The 18,713-nt window shown below is 56.0% G+C and overlaps 1 protein-coding gene across 7 annotated transcripts; it reads right to left on the bottom strand.

The window, feature by feature from the left end:
* Nucleotides 1-1,475: 1,475 nt before the first annotated feature.
* On the bottom strand, nucleotides 1,476-18,636 carry BCL2L1 (BCL2 like 1). 7 transcript variants are annotated; one of them, XM_079321547.1, is made up of 3 exons: nucleotides 18,447-18,636; nucleotides 16,845-17,510; nucleotides 1,476-1,954 (listed from the first exon to the last, which is right to left on the bottom strand). In XM_079321547.1, the coding sequence occupies exons 2-3, from the start codon at nucleotides 17,397-17,399 to the stop codon at nucleotides 1,817-1,819; spliced, it is 693 nt and encodes a 230-aa protein (XP_079177673.1). In that variant the 5' UTR covers nucleotides 17,400-17,510; nucleotides 18,447-18,636; the 3' UTR covers nucleotides 1,476-1,816. The 7 variants fall into 7 exon arrangements, with proteins under 7 accessions (XP_079177673.1, XP_079177674.1, XP_079177675.1 ...); XM_079321548.1 differs by having other exon boundaries at nucleotides 18,285-18,631; XM_079321549.1 differs by having other exon boundaries at nucleotides 16,845-17,505; nucleotides 18,447-18,626.
* Between the last annotated feature and the right edge of the window lie 77 nt (nucleotides 18,637-18,713).

Genomic DNA, 18,713 nt, shown 5'->3' with positions numbered 1-18,713 from the left:
GCACAGCAAACTGCCCTTGGGGCACCGCAACCCTTCCCTGGGCAGGGAGAGGACCTCATCCCCATCCATCCATCCATCCATCCATCCATCCATCCATCCATCCATCCATCCATCCACTCACCCACCCACCCACCCACCCCACTGAAACCAATTCCTTTGGGCCCAAAGTTGCTCAAATTCCCGACGATTGCAAAGACCACAGCACCACCAGCAGCTTGAATGACAAATTTATTTGTGGATTCACCTCCACCTGCAAACCGAAGCGTTCAATGGCTAATGCTAATCCTCGTGCTCCCCATGTGGGATCTGAGTGGGTCCCACATGAGGAGCACGAGTCCGTGCTCAGTGGCCAAGTGAGCCCCCCTGGAACCTCCGGTTCTCCCCCCACCTCCATCCCAGCATGGCCTCTGCAGGGAGCACGGTCCCACACATAAATACGGACAGACAAGATAACAAAAATAGCATTAATAGTATTCACAAATGAATTAAAAACTACTCGTATATGTACAGCAGAGCACGGGCGGTATGTACACGGACAAGCTGTGGACAGCTGTGTCTGCCCGTGGTGGGCTCCGAAGGATGAGGGTGTTTATTCTGGAAGCTAATTTCAGCTCAAAGGCCGGAGGTTCCCTGCTCCAGCAGCAGAAGGAGCAGCGTGGGGATGAGGGGGAGGGAAGCCAGACACCTCAGTCACTGCATGCAGCCATCACAGCCACGCATGGGGCCAGGGATCTGCCTGCACTATGGGATTGGGAATGTGTGGGACAGCAGTGGAGAGGCCAATAGCTCCTATTGTCCCCAAAGAGGCTCTGCAGAGGCTCTCAGCCAGTGCCAGCCCTCACTGCCATCTCCCCTGGGCTTGCTTCTCCACTCATCCCATGAATCAGCTGCTCCCTGGGCTTTGCCACCCCTGTGAAAGTGCTTCCCCTGACCCTTCCAATCCCCAGCTCTGGAATCCTGGACACCACAGCCCCAGCTCTCTGCAAAGCCCCTTGTGCCAGGGACAAGCCCTCTCCCTCTCTACTGCCTCCTTTTTCCAGCCCAGAGGAGCAGGCTGGGAAGGGATGAACACTGTCCCACAGCCATCTATATTTGGAGTGAGGAGGAGGAAGAGGACAAAGAACCCTTCACACCACACACAGCCCTGGGCCTGGCACACCATCCTCATCTGGACAGGCTGCAGCTCCCAGCAACTGATGATGTGGGGTGAAAGGAATTCACACAGGGCTGACCAAGGGCAGAGCTCCTCACTCCTGGCCTCTGCCTCTTCCTCCTGCTCCCCCTGCCACACAGGGATGAGCTCTGACTTGGGAAGCAAGGACAGGATAGGGATGCTGCAGGGAAGCTTCATCCCACTGGGCAGCCTGCCTCTTCCTGGTGCCTGAGCGTGTCAGAGACGGGGGCATGGAGCCTGACCCTTGCTCTGGCTGGGGAACTTTATATTAGTGACACATCTACACACACGCACGCACTCACACATGCAAAAATAAGTCTGTTTATTCTCTTCCAAATTATTTGGAGAACCCTGCAGGGCTGGGACACCTTCTAGCCTGTGCCCCGCCCCCAGCTGCCTGGATCTCCCCAGCGCTGGGAGCTGAAGTGCTGCATTGGTCTCAGCGCCTCTAAAACACAACGGAACAGTAAATAAGACAGGCTACAATAAAGGAGCTGGCGGCACGAGGGAGAAAACTGCCCGGAGCAGGGTGCTCGGCCGGGATGGAGGGGCTGCCCCTGTGCCGACGGTGCTCGGGAGCGGAGTGTAGTGGATGTGGCGGTGAAGGCGCAGCCGCCCCGGCTGCGGGGGGCTCGGCGCGGATCACTTGCGGCTCAGCAGCGATCCCAGCAGAAGCACTCCGGCCACCGTCGCCCCGGTCAGGAGCCATTTGTTGAAGGTCTCCTGGCCTTTTCTCACCTCGGCAGCAGCATCGTTCCCATAGAGGTCCACAAAGCGCTCCTGTGGAAAAGAGGAGAGTGCTGAGCACAGAGGGAAGGGCTGACAGGAAGGCGGTGGTGGGGACCAGGCAGATGACAGATGCCTTGTGCTTCCTCACTCTGAATCATGCACACAGGGCAAGGGGAGAAGCAGAGTCATAAGAGAAGAGGATGCCAGAAAGGATTTGAGAGGAGAGTACCACGCGGGCAGGACAGGGAACGCATCACGTGCTCTTGGCTCTCTAAAATTAGCATCCAAGTGTGATAGAAATCATTGCAGTGGGAACCCGCTGGGCTCCATTCTCTGGCCAAGGCCTATGGAAGCAGCAGCAGGGCTGGTGCCCATGGCTGCGGGAGCCCACACCGTGCACCCCTCCAGTGATTCTGTGTCCATAGTGGAGCCTCCCACCTCCCACTCCCACATCCTGGGCCTCGCAGGTTACTCCACAACACGAGCTGGATTTCACGAATCCCTGCGGCGAAGGCAGACATTGGGTCGCCAAGTTACTGCCTTCCCACGGCTTCGGGAGAGCAGGCCAAGCACGAGGCTTGGCCAGGAATGCAGTCACTCCGGCCCAGCTCGTCCAAGCCGGCTGCCTCCAGCCCTTCATCTCCAGCAGGAGCTGGGAAGACCTCAGCCCATCATAAGGAGAGCTGTTGGGGTCCTTGAGCCGCACACGGCAGGGCAGGAGGGGTCCCTGGGCAGGCAGCAGGCAAACACGTGACCCAGGATCTCTCAGGTTTATCAGGGCTGAGCAGGAGGCGCAGGGCTGGCCAGAGAGGAAGCTCGGGGATCGCAGCAGCTCAGCGTCAGCAGGGGCTTGATGCTGTCGCACCTTGAGCCCATCTTCCCAGCAAGATCCCCTGCTCCCTGATAAGTGAAAGCAGTTCCAGTAACCCGGCTGCTCTGGGAAAGCAGAGATAAGCCCGGCTGACGCTGTCGTGCCTCGCCACGGCTCTGCGCAGGCAGGGGGAGCATTCCTGCCTGCCTGCTCTGCCAGCTCTCTGCCTCCCACACCTGCCTGTGGCTGCAGGACTTGGGGGGATGGTGCCCAGGTCATGGCTGGCATCCAGGTGCTTCTCTTCAATAGAACATGGTGCCAAGTCTCCCAGCTCCCACCAAACAGTGCCAGGATGGTCACAGCTTGTGGGGTATCTCCTCACCTTGCCACATCCTTATGACCAAGCTCACTCAGAGTTTTTTGAACAGGGTGTGCAACAACCTGCATGCTTACTCCAGCTGGGCTGTTTCTCCATGGCCACAAGACTCCCCACCACAGGGGATCTGGTCCTTCACAAGCTGTGCACCTCAAGCTCTCCTCCATTTCCCACTAGACACCTCCCCCAGCTGCCTTCCACACCCCATGACCATGATGGGGTACTCACAGACTGAAGGGCAGAGTATTGGGACACAGTGACTTTGCTAACTCACCCTGGGATATGTCACTGCTGCCACCTCACTTAGAGTCCCCTTCAGGGACATGACAGTCATCCCCGTGACTCCAACCACCTACACAGAGTGGCAGAAGGCAGCTCACTTCCCACCTTTCCTGCCAGCTGGCATGGGATCTGTGGAGGTGTTGTACTGGCCCTGCAGGACTAAGCAGGATGGAGCTCACAGGCAGCTGCTGTCCAGGGATAAAGGTGAGAGCTGCTGCCTGCTGCCAGTCCACTCAGCCAGGGAACAGCGAGTGATGTGCTGCAGGAGAGGGACAGGAGCACAGACCAAACCAAATAAGGAGTATTTTAAATACTGGCACAGGAAATTCCTCTGCTGATAGGTGGTGATGAGCATGGAGTTGTGACAGGACATGGCAGTGGCAACAAACTGAGAGCAGGCTGGCAGGGATGGAGGGCACGGGGAACAGGGGCAGAAGGCACCTGTCCAAAAAACCACCCCTACAACATTTGTCTGGGGACATTTAGGTTGGATATTAGAAAAAGATTCTTCACCAGGAGGCTGGCTGGGCATTGGAACAGGCTCCCCAGGGCAGTGGTCATGGCACCAAGCCTGCATCAGAGTTCAAGGAGTGTTTGGACCACACTCTCAGGCACATGGTGGGATTTCTGGGCTGTCCTGTGCAGGGCCTGGAGTTGGACTTGATGATCCTTGTGGGTGTGTTCCAGCTCAGCATACATTTTCATCTCTCAGTGGCAGAGCCCTTGCTCCAGGGATGGCCCTTCCCTTGGACACACATTCCAGCCACTTGCTCACAGCACCTGAGGCTGCAGAATGCTCAGCTGGAGGAAGGCAGCTGCAACCTTGTGATGTATTCCCCAGAAAATCTGCTTTCCTCAGGGATTCAGTAGGACCTGCCCCACTGAGAGTCCCACAGATCTCCACAGGCTCTTCCTGACAAGCAGTAGGGACATCCCCACTGTGTTCAGCAAGGCTGCAGTGGCAGACAGGGCCACACATCTACCCAGCCTCTCTGTGGGGCAGGCACCAGGAGAGGCCCCCCAGCAGGGCAGGGAGCCAAGGAGGGCTGGCAGCTGCTTCTCCATGCTGCTTTTTCCATGGCATGGGCTGCCAAGCTTGGGGAAAGGCAGTTCCAAGAAGCCCTTGCTTCCAAGAAAAGGAAGTGTTTGCTGAAGGAGAGATAAATGGCGCACAGTGAACGCAGAGCTATCGGGTGCTACAGGCGGAGAGGAGCCCAGCCAGAGCCCAGCACGGGCAGGGAGGGGACGTGAGCCCCTCTCCTTCCCCTGGGAAGGGAGCAGCAGCTGCTGGAGCCACAGCTGGGGGCTGTAGGAGACCCGAGGAGAGTGCCTTGACCTTCCCGGGGGAATCCACCCTAAAAGCTGTGATAGCTCAGCCTCTGCACAACTTTGATCCCAGATGTGTCCCCTGGGAACCAGATCCCAGACCAGAGGGAGTGGGAAAACAGGCAGGAGTGTCCTCCCTGCCCATGCTATGGGCGGGCTGAAGGTTAGGGAAAGGCAGCTTGCTCTGTTCCCACACCATCCCAGGGCTCTGCACCTGAAGCCCAGCACTCCCAGGACTGATCCTGACCTCTCCGGCCTGGTGTTTGGATCTCAGGCTTGCCCAGACACGTCCAGATATTTCTGGCCTCCCCCAGTCACCTTTATCTGAGAGGAAATACTTGGAATTCCTGAGCTGATCACAAGGACTGTGGTAGCAACAGCACGTCAGTGGTCAGTGTCTCAATCCTGGGCCCCTTCCACCCTCGGGGACAGGCTGTTCTATCAGAACGCGTCACATCCCCTTCCCCTGCCCGGGTGACTGACACGTCCCAGAGGAGGATGCTCCAGAGCAGGCAATGAGGAAACAGAGATCTTATTCCTATGCAAGAAGCAATCCCCTGCCTTTGCCTCTCCTCCCCAGAGCTGAAGAAGGATACACATTTTCTTGTTGGGAGTCTAAATACAACTTGCTGGAGGAGTCGGGTCAGGGGGTGTTTCCCTCCTGCTGCACATGCTGCTTGCAGAGGGCAGAAAACCTGGAAAGTCAGGCTCCACCACCCCCCCAGAGCTGGGGCAGTGATGCTCTGCAGTGCCAAAGGCTCTCTGAACATTCACAGAGCCCCAAACTGCAACCAAGCACCCATCACCCCCTCCTAGTGTGGGATGCAGCAACCATTTAAAAGCTATCCAGTGCCCACACATAACCCTGTGGCAAAAAGGGAGGAGGAGCAGGTCTGACCTGAAGTGCTCTGGCCCAGCTGGGAGAGCAGACTAAAGAAGCATGACTTCTGGCTGAGACACTACTCACATCCTGGCCTGGGAAGGGGAACTCCTAAAATTTGAGGCACTCATTTGCTTGGTTGGTTTCATTCACCAGGGAGAACAGTTGCTGGATCCCATTCAGGGTGAGCAGTGCAGGTTCCTCTTTCAAGATAAGCCCCAGCACTTGGGGAAAGAGGCTTCGATGACACTGAGCCATGAGGGCAGGTGAAGGAAGCAGATGTGGACAATAAACTCCCATCTGGCCTCTGGTAAGGCAGGAGAGCAGAGAGGGAAGGGCTCTGACAGTTTGGGGCTCAAAGCTTGCCCTGAATAAGGGGGTGAGGGCTATGGAAATCACTGAGATACCAGGACAAAGCTCTGAAAACCAGCAGAGAAGAGCCAGGCTCTACTGGGAGTATTCAGGTGAACTTGGTCGAACTTTGACATGGAGACTTGGACTCCAGCAGAAGCTTTGGAGTTTCCTCATGGCTCTGATACTCAGCCAGCCCAGTGAGACAGACACCCCCAGCAGCCACCTCAGCATGCACAACAGCTTTCCAACCCAAGGATCCTCATGTGTTTTACCAAAAATTAGCTGGTTCCCCAGAACCTCTCGTGGGATAAGCCAGCACTGTTCCCAGATGGATCAACAGAGCTATGGGGAGGTTAAGTGCCTTTCCCAGAGCTGTATGTGAGCCAGCAGCATGAGCCACAGCATCTGACTCCCAACCCAGGCATTCTCATCACGAGGCAATGTTTCCCTTGAAAACAAGGCTGTTTCTGTTTTACCTTCACCGTAAGTACAGCTGTGTTCCTGCTCAGAGCCTAAAAGCAACCACCGGCCGGGAGCAGAGTCATCTGGATGACCAGACATTTGTTAATGAGATGCTGGGAACAGTTTTGTGCTGAGCAGCAAGACAAGGAGGGGAAAAAAAAAGGCAGCAGCTCAGCACAGACCACAACAAAGCCCTGCATCGACAGCAACCTGCTCCCAGAGCCCCTTTGGGCTGCCAGCTCACCACATGGGGCTGGCATATGTGAACCTGGAGGTGAAGCACAGGGGAGAAAAGGCAGCTGAGAAGCTTTAAGAATAAAAGAAAACATAAGTATTCCTAAAGGCTGCCACTGAGATCCTGTAAACACAGCTCTGTGGGTCCCTTTGTGATATGAATGGAAGAGACATCCTAGAGGTTCTTCTCCCTGTGCCCTGCTCCCCCTGATGCTATAGACACACATGGCCCCCACCACTCCCAGTCCTGGAAGGAGGGTATCAGGGACAGAGTGTAACTGCAGAGGTTGCAGGGCTGCCTGCAGTGCTGGGCAGTGCAAGTCAAGGTGAGCACTGACTCAGGAGCATGACAAGGGAACCTGCCATCCAAGGCAGGTCTGACCTTCCCCACAGAAACACAGATCCTAGAAGGGTTAGAGGGGACCTTAAAGATCATCTAGTTTCAATCCCCCTTCCATGGGCAGAGAAGATCTGCGGCTTCACCCCTCTGGCCCCCACCAGCAACCCCTGGCAGGCTCAAAATGAGATGGGTAAGGGGCTCTGGGACACAGAGAGAAGAAGGGGCTCTGGGGACAGCAGCTGCAGGTGCAAATACTCCAGAGACTCAGCTCTAACTGTTATGCAAATGGTGACCTCCAGGGAAGCAGCTGCTGATCTCCATGACAATGGCAGGGAATGCCACCCACCCACAGCCTCTCCTGCCTTCCCCGCCCTTGGAGCTGGTGCTGGGGTGTTGTGGGCCCTGGGGTGCTGCCCCTGCCCAAATCCCAGGGCATTCATTGAGACCTGCGACTGAGAAGGAGGCAGCCATAAATTCAAAAAAGAGTTAATTAAATAAGAACATCCCCTCTTCTTTCTCTTCTCACTTGGGCTTTGCTGTGGGGCTACAGCATGGGGGGACTGGTAGGGAGGCTGTCCCTCAGGCCAAAGCCCAACAGACCTGCGGGGCTCCAGCCTAGCCCAAGCCAGAGCCAGCTCTTTTCTAACCAGAAACAAACCCTCACTAGCACATTCCAGCCCTAATCCTCGCCACGGCAGCCTTCTGTCAAACTGGTTTCATCACCGGCTCCAGGGAACCCGCAATAACCCCACACCATTCAGCACAATTTCAGCGTTTTCCAAATACATGAAAGAGGCTACGGTGACAGCTGTAACCCCCGTCCCTGCCCCGGGAGACTGCTGTGCACAGCACGAGATGGAGAGCAGGGAATTGCGCTCTCCGTTCCAGAAATCTGCTGAAACATTCATGTGTATTAAAGCCGGAGATGATGTGAATGACTAATCCACTTGCATCCATCTTTCATCAGTGTTCCTCCCAGAGCTAACCAGGCTGAGGGTTCCCAAAGGTGCTGCAGCCCTGCCCAGGGCTCGGCAGGGCAGGAGAGGATGGCAGCAAACACGGCTCTGGTACAAAGGCACAGCGAAGAACACATTGGCTGAGCCGGATCCACTCAAGAGATTAGCACCTGCTGGGAATGGGATTGTTTTCCAAAGGGCATTAAGTGGAATAGTCCGAGGAAAGACGGTCTGGTCTCTCTGATGCTTCTCCCCACCGGACAGATGGTGTCTGAGCCCCGCAGCAGAGCAGCCTTTGTGCGAGGGGCACGCTCGGGGGGCAGGGAAGGCTCCTGCTTTCATGTCCCGGTTATCTGCCGCCCGCGGGGCTGCAGAGCAAAGGGCCGTGGCCAGCTTGCTGTGCCGGACAGCACCTCAGCAGGGCCACTGGCACCCAGGGAACTGAGCTCAATTTTCACCTTGTCTTTGCTCTTCCTGGACGTCAGAGCTCCTGTGCAATCGTGCCCTTGTGTAACCGTGGGGAAACCTGTGCCGGGGAGACGTGCCATGCTCACGTGTGCCCGGCTGCTGAGCCACGTTCCCTCCTGCCAGGGGATGAGTGGGAGATGCTGACAGCTCTTTCTGGTCCTCACCTGCACTGTGAGCCTCACCAAACCCACCCCACAGGGAATGCTGGTGCTACCAGGGCTCAGGGGAGCCAGGCTGGATGCAGGGATTGCCCCTAGAGGAGATGGATCCTGGGGAAGAGCTGCCCTCATCCAGCATCCTGGAGGAGCGACTGCCAAGCTTTACCACTTCCCACTTCAGCCCCAGCACCTCACGAGGCTGCTGTAATTCTTACATGCCACTTGAATGAAAAAGGGGAAAGGGTGGAGGTGCAGGAAGAGGAGGAAGATGTGCTCATTTTGTTTTCACTTCCTGTTAGTTTCCATGAAATCTCAAATTATTCAAGCCACAAAGTCCCTTTTAGCAAAATCCTTGCTGACTTGAGGGCAGGAAGCACAGTAGGCAGCTGATGCAGCAAACATGAGAGAGAGCAGTGCAGCATGAGAAGCAGACTTTGTGCTCTGCCCTGGGCTCCTCCATGCATGTTGTTGCATGAAATAATCACTGGCTGGTGCACTGGAAGCTTCTAAATGAGGTCAGTTGCTCTATTAAAAGACATTAGCTCTCCAGCAAGTTTAATACACTGGTGAGCCATGCAAGTATAGGATGGAGGCACTTGCAACACTCTGTGATGGCTGTTTTACAGGTAGCAACACCTCATTTTCTCCATATATAAGTCATATGTCACCCAGGCACTACCCAGGGCCACACACACACCCAGCACCCACGTCCCAGCCCAAACCCTGAGCCAGCTCACCACGAGTCACACAGAGAGTAATGCCACGTACTGCCACCAGACGTGCTCCCTGCACAACACTGGTAGTGTCCCCAGTCTTGTTCAGCTTCAATGGTGGCACAGACCAGAGGGATGGGCAAATGGGACTGGTACTGTTCAGAGAAGCAATGCAGACAGCTGTCCTGCTCCACCTGATCATGTCACTAGCTGCATTCAAACCAAAGCAGCTCCATGCCAGCCTAGATTTCTTCTCTGAGCTTCACAAAGAGCCCTTCATCCTCCAGCAGAGAAGAAAACCCTTCCATGCTCCTTCAAGAAGCAGCCAGTTCCAGTAGCTCCCTTTCAAGTCCTACCCCAAGAGCCAGGTCACTGCACAGCTCTGCCCAAAGGTCCCTTGCACAGTCCTGGTGTGAGCAGCTCCAGCTCCAGCTCCAAGCCCTGCCTGCTGCCAGCTTGTCACATTTTGGAGTATTTGATTTCACTTTTAAGAGCACCTGTCTGGCAGCAGTACAGACAGGGAGAACCTGCCTGCTCTTTGTTCTTGGCCAGGCAGAGCACGACACCTGCCTTGGTTTCCCTCTGAGCTCAGGTGCAGGGCTGTGAGCTGGGTCCATCCCAGACTGGGAACAGGGGCTGAAAGGCTGAGCCCAGCCCTGCTCCCACCAGAGGCTCTGCATCTCCAGGGCTCATCTCCCCAAGCAGGATACTGATGCCAGGAGCTAGCTACTAATTGGATCTACTTAAATCAGCAGCTACGTCTGCAGACACAGCTGAAACACAAGCTTGAGCAGGAAGGAGGATAATGCAATAAATTCAAACAGCTCTCCCCAAGGGAATCGCACAAACCCCTGAAACTTCCCTCTTTGCAGATACAGCCCATTACCCTTCCCTGGGCATACAGTGCCAGTGCAGAGGCAAGCAGCAGTCGAAAAAGTAACCAGCCCAAAGCCCCCTGAAACACCAAGCTCCCCCAGCCTCCTGCTCCCAGCAGCAGAGGGAAGGCAGACCAGTTACAGCACAACATTCAAACAGTCCCTGTGGCCACGAGAGCCTCTCTGGTTAACGCTCCGAATCCCGCTCCTCCCTCCCTCCCTCGCTACCCCGGAGGCAGGCAGCAGCGCTGAGTGCACTGGGTTTCCCATTAAAGAGATCCTGAGAGACAGCACTGGGCTGGTACACGTGAGCACGTGTCCGAGAGAAGACGGGGGCAGCTGGAGAGATGCTGGCTGCACGGAGCTGCAGCGGGCGTTCCCGCCTGCAGGCAGTCCTTCCCAGCACTGCTCGCCCTCCGATTCTTTTTTTGCTAACTAAATTAAACATGAAGATAAAATAAGCAAAATACCTAAAAATAAAAAATAAACCGAGCATTTCTATAGCACAACTAGGTCACAGCTCCCCAGCATGAGAGCTGTGGCAGCCACGGCTCAGCCCCTTGAGCCTCCCGGGTTCAAAACTGACATCTCTCTTAAAAGGCTGCTCCCGAAACCCACACCTGCTCTCCGGTAAGCCCAGCTGGAGCCATCTGCTAACGGCTCTGCCTCCCAGCAGCCCTCAGCACCCTCGTTCCACTGGGCTGTTCTGCTGTGGCAGAGTAACCCTTCTCCCCACCTGACCACCACGGGTGACAGAGCTTGCCCTGAGCCTGCCCCACTGCCCCCTCCATGGCTGCACTGTGGGAGAAGCTCTCCCATGACTCTGGAATGCATGTTCCCTAACTTGAGCTCTTGGCATCTCAAGAATGATTAGGAGCAGGACTTCAGAGAGATCTTGCCAAGAACTCCTCCGCACATCCTTCCAGGTGAGGAGAAGGGAGGAGGAAGTTTTCCTGTCCAAGGTCAGGGCAGTAAAGCAAGAAGGGACTCCGCTTCCCTTTCGTGCCTCCATTCTGTGTGTTAATCTTTAGTGGCTCAGAACAATAGTGTTTAAGGGCAACATCCCTGCCTTGTGGGAGGGTGGAGCAGGAGAGTAGAGGGTGGAGGAGAGTGGCTGCTCTCCTGCCACTGCAAGGCAGAGCCACCCACAGTGGATACCTTTGCCCTGAATCAGCAGGTAGGTCAACACCCCAGCTGTTCTGAGGTCCCCAGAGGGGACACAGCAGCTGCCCCCAGCCGACTTCTGCTCCCATGGCAGAAGCCACCATTAATCCCTCACCTTTCAGTTCAGCAGGTCTGCAACACTTCCACAACTGATATCCATCCCTTCCCTTCCCCCAGCTCCTCCTGGGAATATTCCAGCTTTACAGCTAGTAGGGAAAGAGCTGCTAGAGAAATACTCCTTGTAATGTCAAGATGGGACTGTGCTTACAGCCATCAGCTTCTTGGTAAAAACCAAAGGAAACCAAAACTTCTCAGCTTCAGCAAAGGTCCCAGAGCACCACACTACCATTCAGCTGTACCCAGTGTGTGCCGCAGGCGTGTTGCTGCTCCCGGGGGAAAACCGTGTACACAAACCATACAGGAGCTCCACGGCAATCAGGCACAGCAGCCCAGACACACACAGAAAGCTGCAGCTTCCACTGGGGAAAAGAGAGCTCCCATCTACCCCTTCTGCTGCACTGGGACACCCCACTGCTGCTGAAGCAGGGAGAGACCGCGGGCAGCGCTCCAGGGACTCGGCTCCAGCGTCAGAGAGGAGCAGGATGAGCAGGCGGAATGACATTACTGAGAGCAGCTGTGAACACAGAGCAGCAAGAAACAGTTTGTTAATTATTTCACAGGTCTTTTTTTAAATGACACTCAGCTCTTCGGATTAAAGAGCCTCAGAGTGCTTTACGAATCAGAGTTGCCAGTGGCTCCCCTGGGAGTGAAGGAAAGGCTATCCCTTTCGCTCAAAGACCCCGGGGTTAAGTGGGCTGCTCTGAGCCACAGCCAGCTACGGGCAGGAGTTTGGCTTTCCAGGCGCCTGCTGTAATCACAGATCTAAGGAACGTAATCAAAATGCACCACACACCGAGAGACAGCAAGGAAAACAGGCAGGGCCCCAAAGAAGGAGAACGAGTAAAGGGGGTAAAGAGCAACGCTCTGAAATCAGCCTCTGCATTGCTCTTGGTCTAGCGGCAGGAATGCTGCTGTGGGCCGGGCAGGAAGCTGCAGTGGAAGTCATTCCAATGGCATTTCCTGGAGAGCACTGCAGAAAAGCCTCCCAGGTCGAAGCTGGGTGAGGAGCTGCCAGGGATCTGCACGCTGAGCCCAGATCTCCAGCCATCAGCGAGGATACAGCTACCTGGGCTGGTTGCTCCAGCAGGATAGCCTGAGCCAGGACACTGCTGGCAGCTCCCACAGCCAGGGAGAAATACCTTGGACTATGAAGGGACAAGGGGAACCCCACTGGCAGGAGGACAGTATTTTTTTCAACCCATGCAGGTGATGACAATGGGGCTATCGTCTCAGCTGCAAGGGATCAAGGCTGTAAAGTAATTTGCAAGGACAAAGTGCAAAGCAATAGTACAGCTGAGCACCACAGACCAGGTTGCTCAAAGCCCCATCCAACCTGACTATGAACACTTCCAGGGATGGGGCAGCCACAGCTTCTCTGAGCAACCAGTGCTAATGTCTCACAAACCTCACAGGGCAGAGAACCTTCCTAATATCCAATCTAACTCTGCCCTCTGTCAATGGGGAGTAATTTCCTTTGTCTTGTCACTCCATGCCCTTGTCCAAAGTCCCCCTCCAGCTCTGTTGGATCCTCTTCAGGCACGGGCAGAGAGCCTTCTCTTCTCCAGGCAGAACAATCCCAATTCTCTCAGCTGAGATGAAGCCATGGGATCCATCTTCAAGACCACAAAGCATGACCCAGGCTATGCTAAGTCACTTCCACTGAGTCAGTTCTGCTGCACGTTGACCACCACGTGGAACGGATGGCTGTGATTTCAAACAGGACTAGAAGTGCTGGGACATCCCCGAAACCCAGCCTGTAACACTCAGAAGGGCAGAACTCTGGCAAACCACAGTCCCAGGAAATGTGGCAGTGGCAGGGACAGCTTGTGCAGGATACCTGGGACACAAGGCGCAAGGCCAAAAAGCATTTCCAAAGAGCTGAGAATCAAAGTCTGACTCTCAGCCTGAAACCAATGAGGAGCCTGGAGCCAGAGCACAGGACAGAATCCCAGCTGTGTGCTGTCATATGACACAGGCTGAGTCATTTCCTACCATTCAGAAAAAAAAATTAAAAGATAAAAATGAGCTTGCTATATTGACATCTTCAAAGGGTTTTCCCCAAAGAGAATTACAAGCTTCTTGTCCACTGTGACAGACACAACACATGTGCCAGCACACCATGTTCTGTGTGGCCAGGGTCAGCTGAGAACCCAGGAAGCACTGAGCCATCGTAGGAAGTAGTTTTTCTCCATCAGCCTAGTACAGTTTGTTGGGATTTATGTATTCCAGACTGGTGCTAAAGATGCTACTTGCTTTCAGATCTAGCCTGACACAGCCCTTTCATGTTGGTCCCCACCATATGTCCTACAAACCTCTTGACTTTTTATCCACAGATCTAACTCCAAGCTCATCCAGAAAACCCTCCTTAAAACCCTCCTTAAATTCAGAGTGGGCTCTGCATGTGGATTTAGCCTTGAAGGAAAAGCTGTCACGCACCGGAGGGTCACAGCCAGGCAGGAACTACTGCTCACTTTCCTTTCTCAAACAGATTAAGCACGGTCAGTACATCTCTGCCTGCCAGGCTCTCTACCCTTCACCCTGCACTTCCCCCTCCTTCCTTCCTACTCACCAGATTTCTCCCACCATGACTCCCAATACCCACTGGCATCACCATTTCAACTTCACAGCTAGTGGCACCCGATTCTGGTCAAAGCAACTGCCCCAGGAAAACCTCCTTTTTGGATGTGATGGCTTGCCAAGGCAGCAGCTCTCTTCTGGCTGGTTATTAAATGTTCCCCTTGGGTTGCTCGTTTGTTTGTTTTCCCAGTGCCAGATTGCAGAGCGGAGGGCAAACCAAGGCAGAGCCAGTAAATGTGACAAAACACTCCTATGTTAACATTATGGGGCAAGATTTGCTATTTCCCCTTGTCTCAAAACTTGATTTCTCAAGAGAACTGCTACAGCCCAGTACACAGCAGACTCCAAAGGCACCTGCACCCCATGGCCCTCCCATGCTGCCTTTGTTCCACTGGTGGGGAATGAAACAGAGCTTCCTACACAACTGGGCTGTGCAGCACTTGTTATGGAGCCATGCTCCTTCCCTCTTTCAGAGGGGCTTTCCAGGAAGAGAAGTGCTGCAGTGCTCCAAAACACAAACCACCTGGGCCCTGCTGAGCAGGCCTGCCAGAACTTGCATCTCTCTCACCAGGACCTGCCTGCTGCACCTCTCAGGAGTGCTTTGTTTGAATAGGACAGGCTCTAACAGCTCCAATGCACCAAACAGACTCCCTGAGCAAACAGGGCGGCAGGAGAGGGATGGCTCCATCACAGCCAGGGCAGGGTGGCACTCCTCTTGCAGGGAGAGCTGGCAGATGGCCAGCAGCTTTCTCCCTGCAGCTGGAATCACGAGAGAGTGAAGGAAAAGCAGAGCATCCCCATCCTATGCACGTCCCACACGTGAGGCACTCAGCAGCTTTTATGGCCTCTGTCTCTTGGTGTGGAGTGGCATGGCTGCCTCTAAGAAGGGACATGATGAAAGCTGAGAGTGGAAGAAAGCTACAGCCAAGATGTCAAACGAGCACTCAGAGTTTGCAACAGGGTGGTGGCAGCAACACTGCCCAACGCTGTTTTTTTGGTGGCTGGTGGTGTGGATTCCCCACACTCTGGCCTTCACCACCCTGCCTGGCTTCCATTCAGCTCCCAGCATAGCCCAGGCAGCAGCACAGCCTGGGCAGGGAAGTTAAAAGCCCGGTTCAAGGTTAGAACAAGAGAGCAAGGCAGTCCCCTGTGTGGGAAACGGCATTTTTCAAAGCGAGAGTTGGTGGGCGGGTCAGATAGAGAGGAGTCCTGACCCTTCCGCAATCTGTTGAACAAATATTTGTTCCAAACAATTAATTTAGAGACAGACACAAAAAAATTGAAGAGTCTGAATCGTGATGGTTGGGGGTGGGGAACAGAGGGAGGAGGTGTTCCATTCTCCACAAGCAGGGACTAGTGATTTTCCACCAGTGATTTAATCTAAATCCCCCAGAGAGTTCATTTACAAAAAATCAGATTGCATTATCGCCTAGGTCTCCAGGATACAGCCCAATCCGTCACTAACAGCAACAGCCACACTAGCTTGGAAACCTCAGTTTGATCACTTAATTCCAAAACTAATCTGTGGCTCTAAAAGCCAAAAGCAGAGGGAGGGGGAAGGAACTCTGCATTTGGCCAGGGTTATCTGCAGGATGAGAGAGCTAATGGGCCACATACAGCCAGATGAAATGGCAAGCAGATCCCGGGTTATTAATCGAAACCAAGCTCCTCTCCTTGCCTGAGCAGCCCCACCCAGGCAGTGCCCCAGGGCGGTCACATTCCTGGAATTCCTTCACCCTTCCTGAATCAGCTCCCTCTCTCTGGGTGCACCAGCTCCCCTTCTTCTTTGGGGTCCCCAGCACTGCTGGCCAAGCATGGGGAGCTGGGGAGAGCCTCTTATCTGTCGGGAGGGTGCAGAGCACAGCGTTGGGCTCAGACTCCTGTCCCCAAAATGCTGGGCTCTGCCGATGAGCTGTGAGGTAAAGGGGGCTAAGAGGCCTCAGCTGCTTAGATGCCAGTGCCTGACAGCATGAACTCCTTCCAGTGGGAACCGGTAAAGGTTACAGCAGCAGGGAATCACTAAGATGCAGAAGCCAAACGAAAATTCAGACATCTGTAGGTCATATACCTCCCGCCGGCAGTCCCAGGCTGCACCGCACAGCCGGACCCGGCATTTCAAGAATGCTTCCTGAAGAAATGCTTATTCATGTTAATACCTCACCACTGAGAGCTCCCAGGGTTTGCTGCTGGGGCAGCTGGGAGCACTGCACCCTGCCAAGGGAAAAACAACTGTGGGCTTTGCAGCTCCCTAGCACAGAGGTTGCCTCCACCTTGGCCCTGGCTCCCACCACATCAGCTCAGACAGTCCCAGAAGACCACCTGCCCACCGGGATCTGCTGTGGGATTTCATTTCACCATGAGCAAGGCAAGTGGTGCTTCCAGAATGAAGAAGTAGCTGTTACCCCAGCAAACCACCAGCCAGCCCAGCACAACACTGCCTTGGAGAGAAGGAAGCTCCACTCCCTGCTGTTAATGACAAAGGTAACATGCCCGAAAGCCAGGGCTCTGCTTGAAGAACAAGACTGGATGACTTTAGATTTCCAAAGGCTCTAGGAAAACCAGGTCTTTTACATAACATCCAGGGAGAAGGACAAAAAGCAGGGATGGAGAAAGACATATCTGAGCACAAACTGTCTGTGTCAACACAGTGGGCTGACCCTCTTGGGGCAGAGTGTTAGGAGCACAGAGGGCAAGACTACACACCCTGTTATCCTCCCTGCAAGGGGCAGGACAAGCTCTAGCACAAACACTGCAGGGAGCTGCGCTCCGGTTTGACCGGCCTCATGGCAGCCTGGAGCGAGGGAGGGCACGGGCAGCCACCCCCACCACAGAGAGGTGCTCTTACCCATCCGCCATTCTCCTGGATCCAGGGATCTAAGTGGTCGGTCAAGTACGTGGTCATCCAAGACACGATGCGTTTCACCAATACCCGCATCTCCTTAACAACGCTCTCCACGCACAAGGCTCCTCCGAAGGAGAAGAAAGCCACGATGCGGCCCCAGTTCACTCCATCGCGGAACAGTTCGTTCACTACCTGCTCAAAGCTCTGATACGCTGTGCTGGGAGTGATGTGGAGCTGGGAAGTGAGGTCGCTGAACGCCCGCCGGTACCTCAGCTCAAACTCATCCCCCGCCTCTCTCAGCGCCTGCCTCACGTCGGCTGCTCGATGGATCTCATGGACTTCGAGGCTGCTCTGGTGCACGGAGGCTCCGTTCACTATGTGGCTGGTGGGTGCGTGCCAGGAGGGGCTCCCGTTGAGGACGCCGTCCATCTCGTCCTCCTCTCCTGCAAAGTCAGTCCTGTTCTCATCCTCCTCCTCCAGCTGACTCCAGCTGTAGCCTTTCTGTGAGAGCTTGTAGGAAACAAAGTCAATCACTAACTCCCGATTACTGCTGTACATTTTCACACCTGGGACGCCCTCAATGAGTCCATGGTCCGGAGCACAAGCAGATCAGCACTTAGCAGGTCCCGACTCCACTCCTCTTCTTTGTGACCGATGGAAACATCTGACCTTAGCACAGAGGAGGAGAGAGGCACCGAAACGGTTAATGCCACAGCTCTTAGATGCACCCGCGCCATTACCACCGATAGCTTATCGTTATACTGAGATCACCCCGCAGCTCTATGCCGAGGCTCAGGGCCACCAGATTGAAGCTGCACGGAACACCGACCACAACACCCCCTTCCCCAGAAACCAGCCTCGAGCCCCGGGGACCCCCCGGGCTCGCTCCGAGCAGACCCCAGGTCTCACCGGGTGCGGGCTGCGCCTAGCAGGCCGGCTGCGGGCCGGGGCGGAGGCGGTCCGCGTTCTGCTGGAGCTCCGGGTCGGCCCGGACCGCGACAGCACCGCCCCCGCCTCGCCCCGCCCGTTAAAGGGCCCGGCGCCCCCGCCCCCCTCCGCCGGCGTTACCCAACGGCTGCAGCGACGGCAGCGAGCGGGCAGCGCTGCCCAAGGATCACGGCAACCCCACGGGGGCCCGGTTTAACCGTATCGCAGCCCCCGCCGTCCCGAAGCCCCTCACTCCCCGCAGGCGGAGAAGATAACCCGCTGAAAACCGGCGAGCGCTCGCCACCGTGGGTGCCGCCACACGGCCCTGCGTCCTTACGGGAGTGATTCCAGTCACGGTTCTGGAGCCGGCGCGGTGACACGCCGGGCAGCGGCAGGCGGCAGCGGGTAGCCGGTCCTCTCGGCCACAGGACTGTTGTCCCACCGACACCAGACCGCTTCCCCCGGACCCCCGAGCCGCCCCCCCAGTTCCCCGGACGGCCCCACCGGTCGCCGTACCTGGGGGGCGGGGCCGCGCACGAGGGCCGACACGGCGCCCGGGCGGCCGCCACGGCAGCCAATCAGCGGCCAAGAGAGCTCCGGGGGGCGGGGGCCCGGCAGCGCCCTCTCCCTTTGGCTGACCCGCGCGTCACTCAAGGTTTACCCTGCCCCGCCCCTCACCTCAGCTCCCGACTGAGGGTCCGCGTCCTTCCCGGCTCTGCTGCGCGGGCCCAGCTGTCAGCGATGCCGGAGGTCGCCGGGAGCCCCCCGGGCCTCGGCCCGCTCAGCAGTCTCGGGCCTCCTGCCACATCGCCCGACGAGCGGCCGGGGGGGTGCGGTAGGGTGGGAGGGGGCAGCAAGGGGCGGTGCGCATGCGCACGGCACCTCGAGGCTGGGCGAGGGGCGTCGGTTGGACGTCGCGAAAGCGCGTCGTGCCGGCTGGGCCGG

The sequence above is a fragment of the Erithacus rubecula genome (genome assembly GCF_903797595.1).
Source record: "Erithacus rubecula genome assembly, chromosome: 18".
Lineage (NCBI taxonomy): Eukaryota > Metazoa > Chordata > Aves > Passeriformes > Muscicapidae > Erithacus > Erithacus rubecula.
The sequence above is the reverse complement of the archived record's forward strand: the minus strand, read 5'-3'. Positions and strand labels throughout refer to the sequence as shown.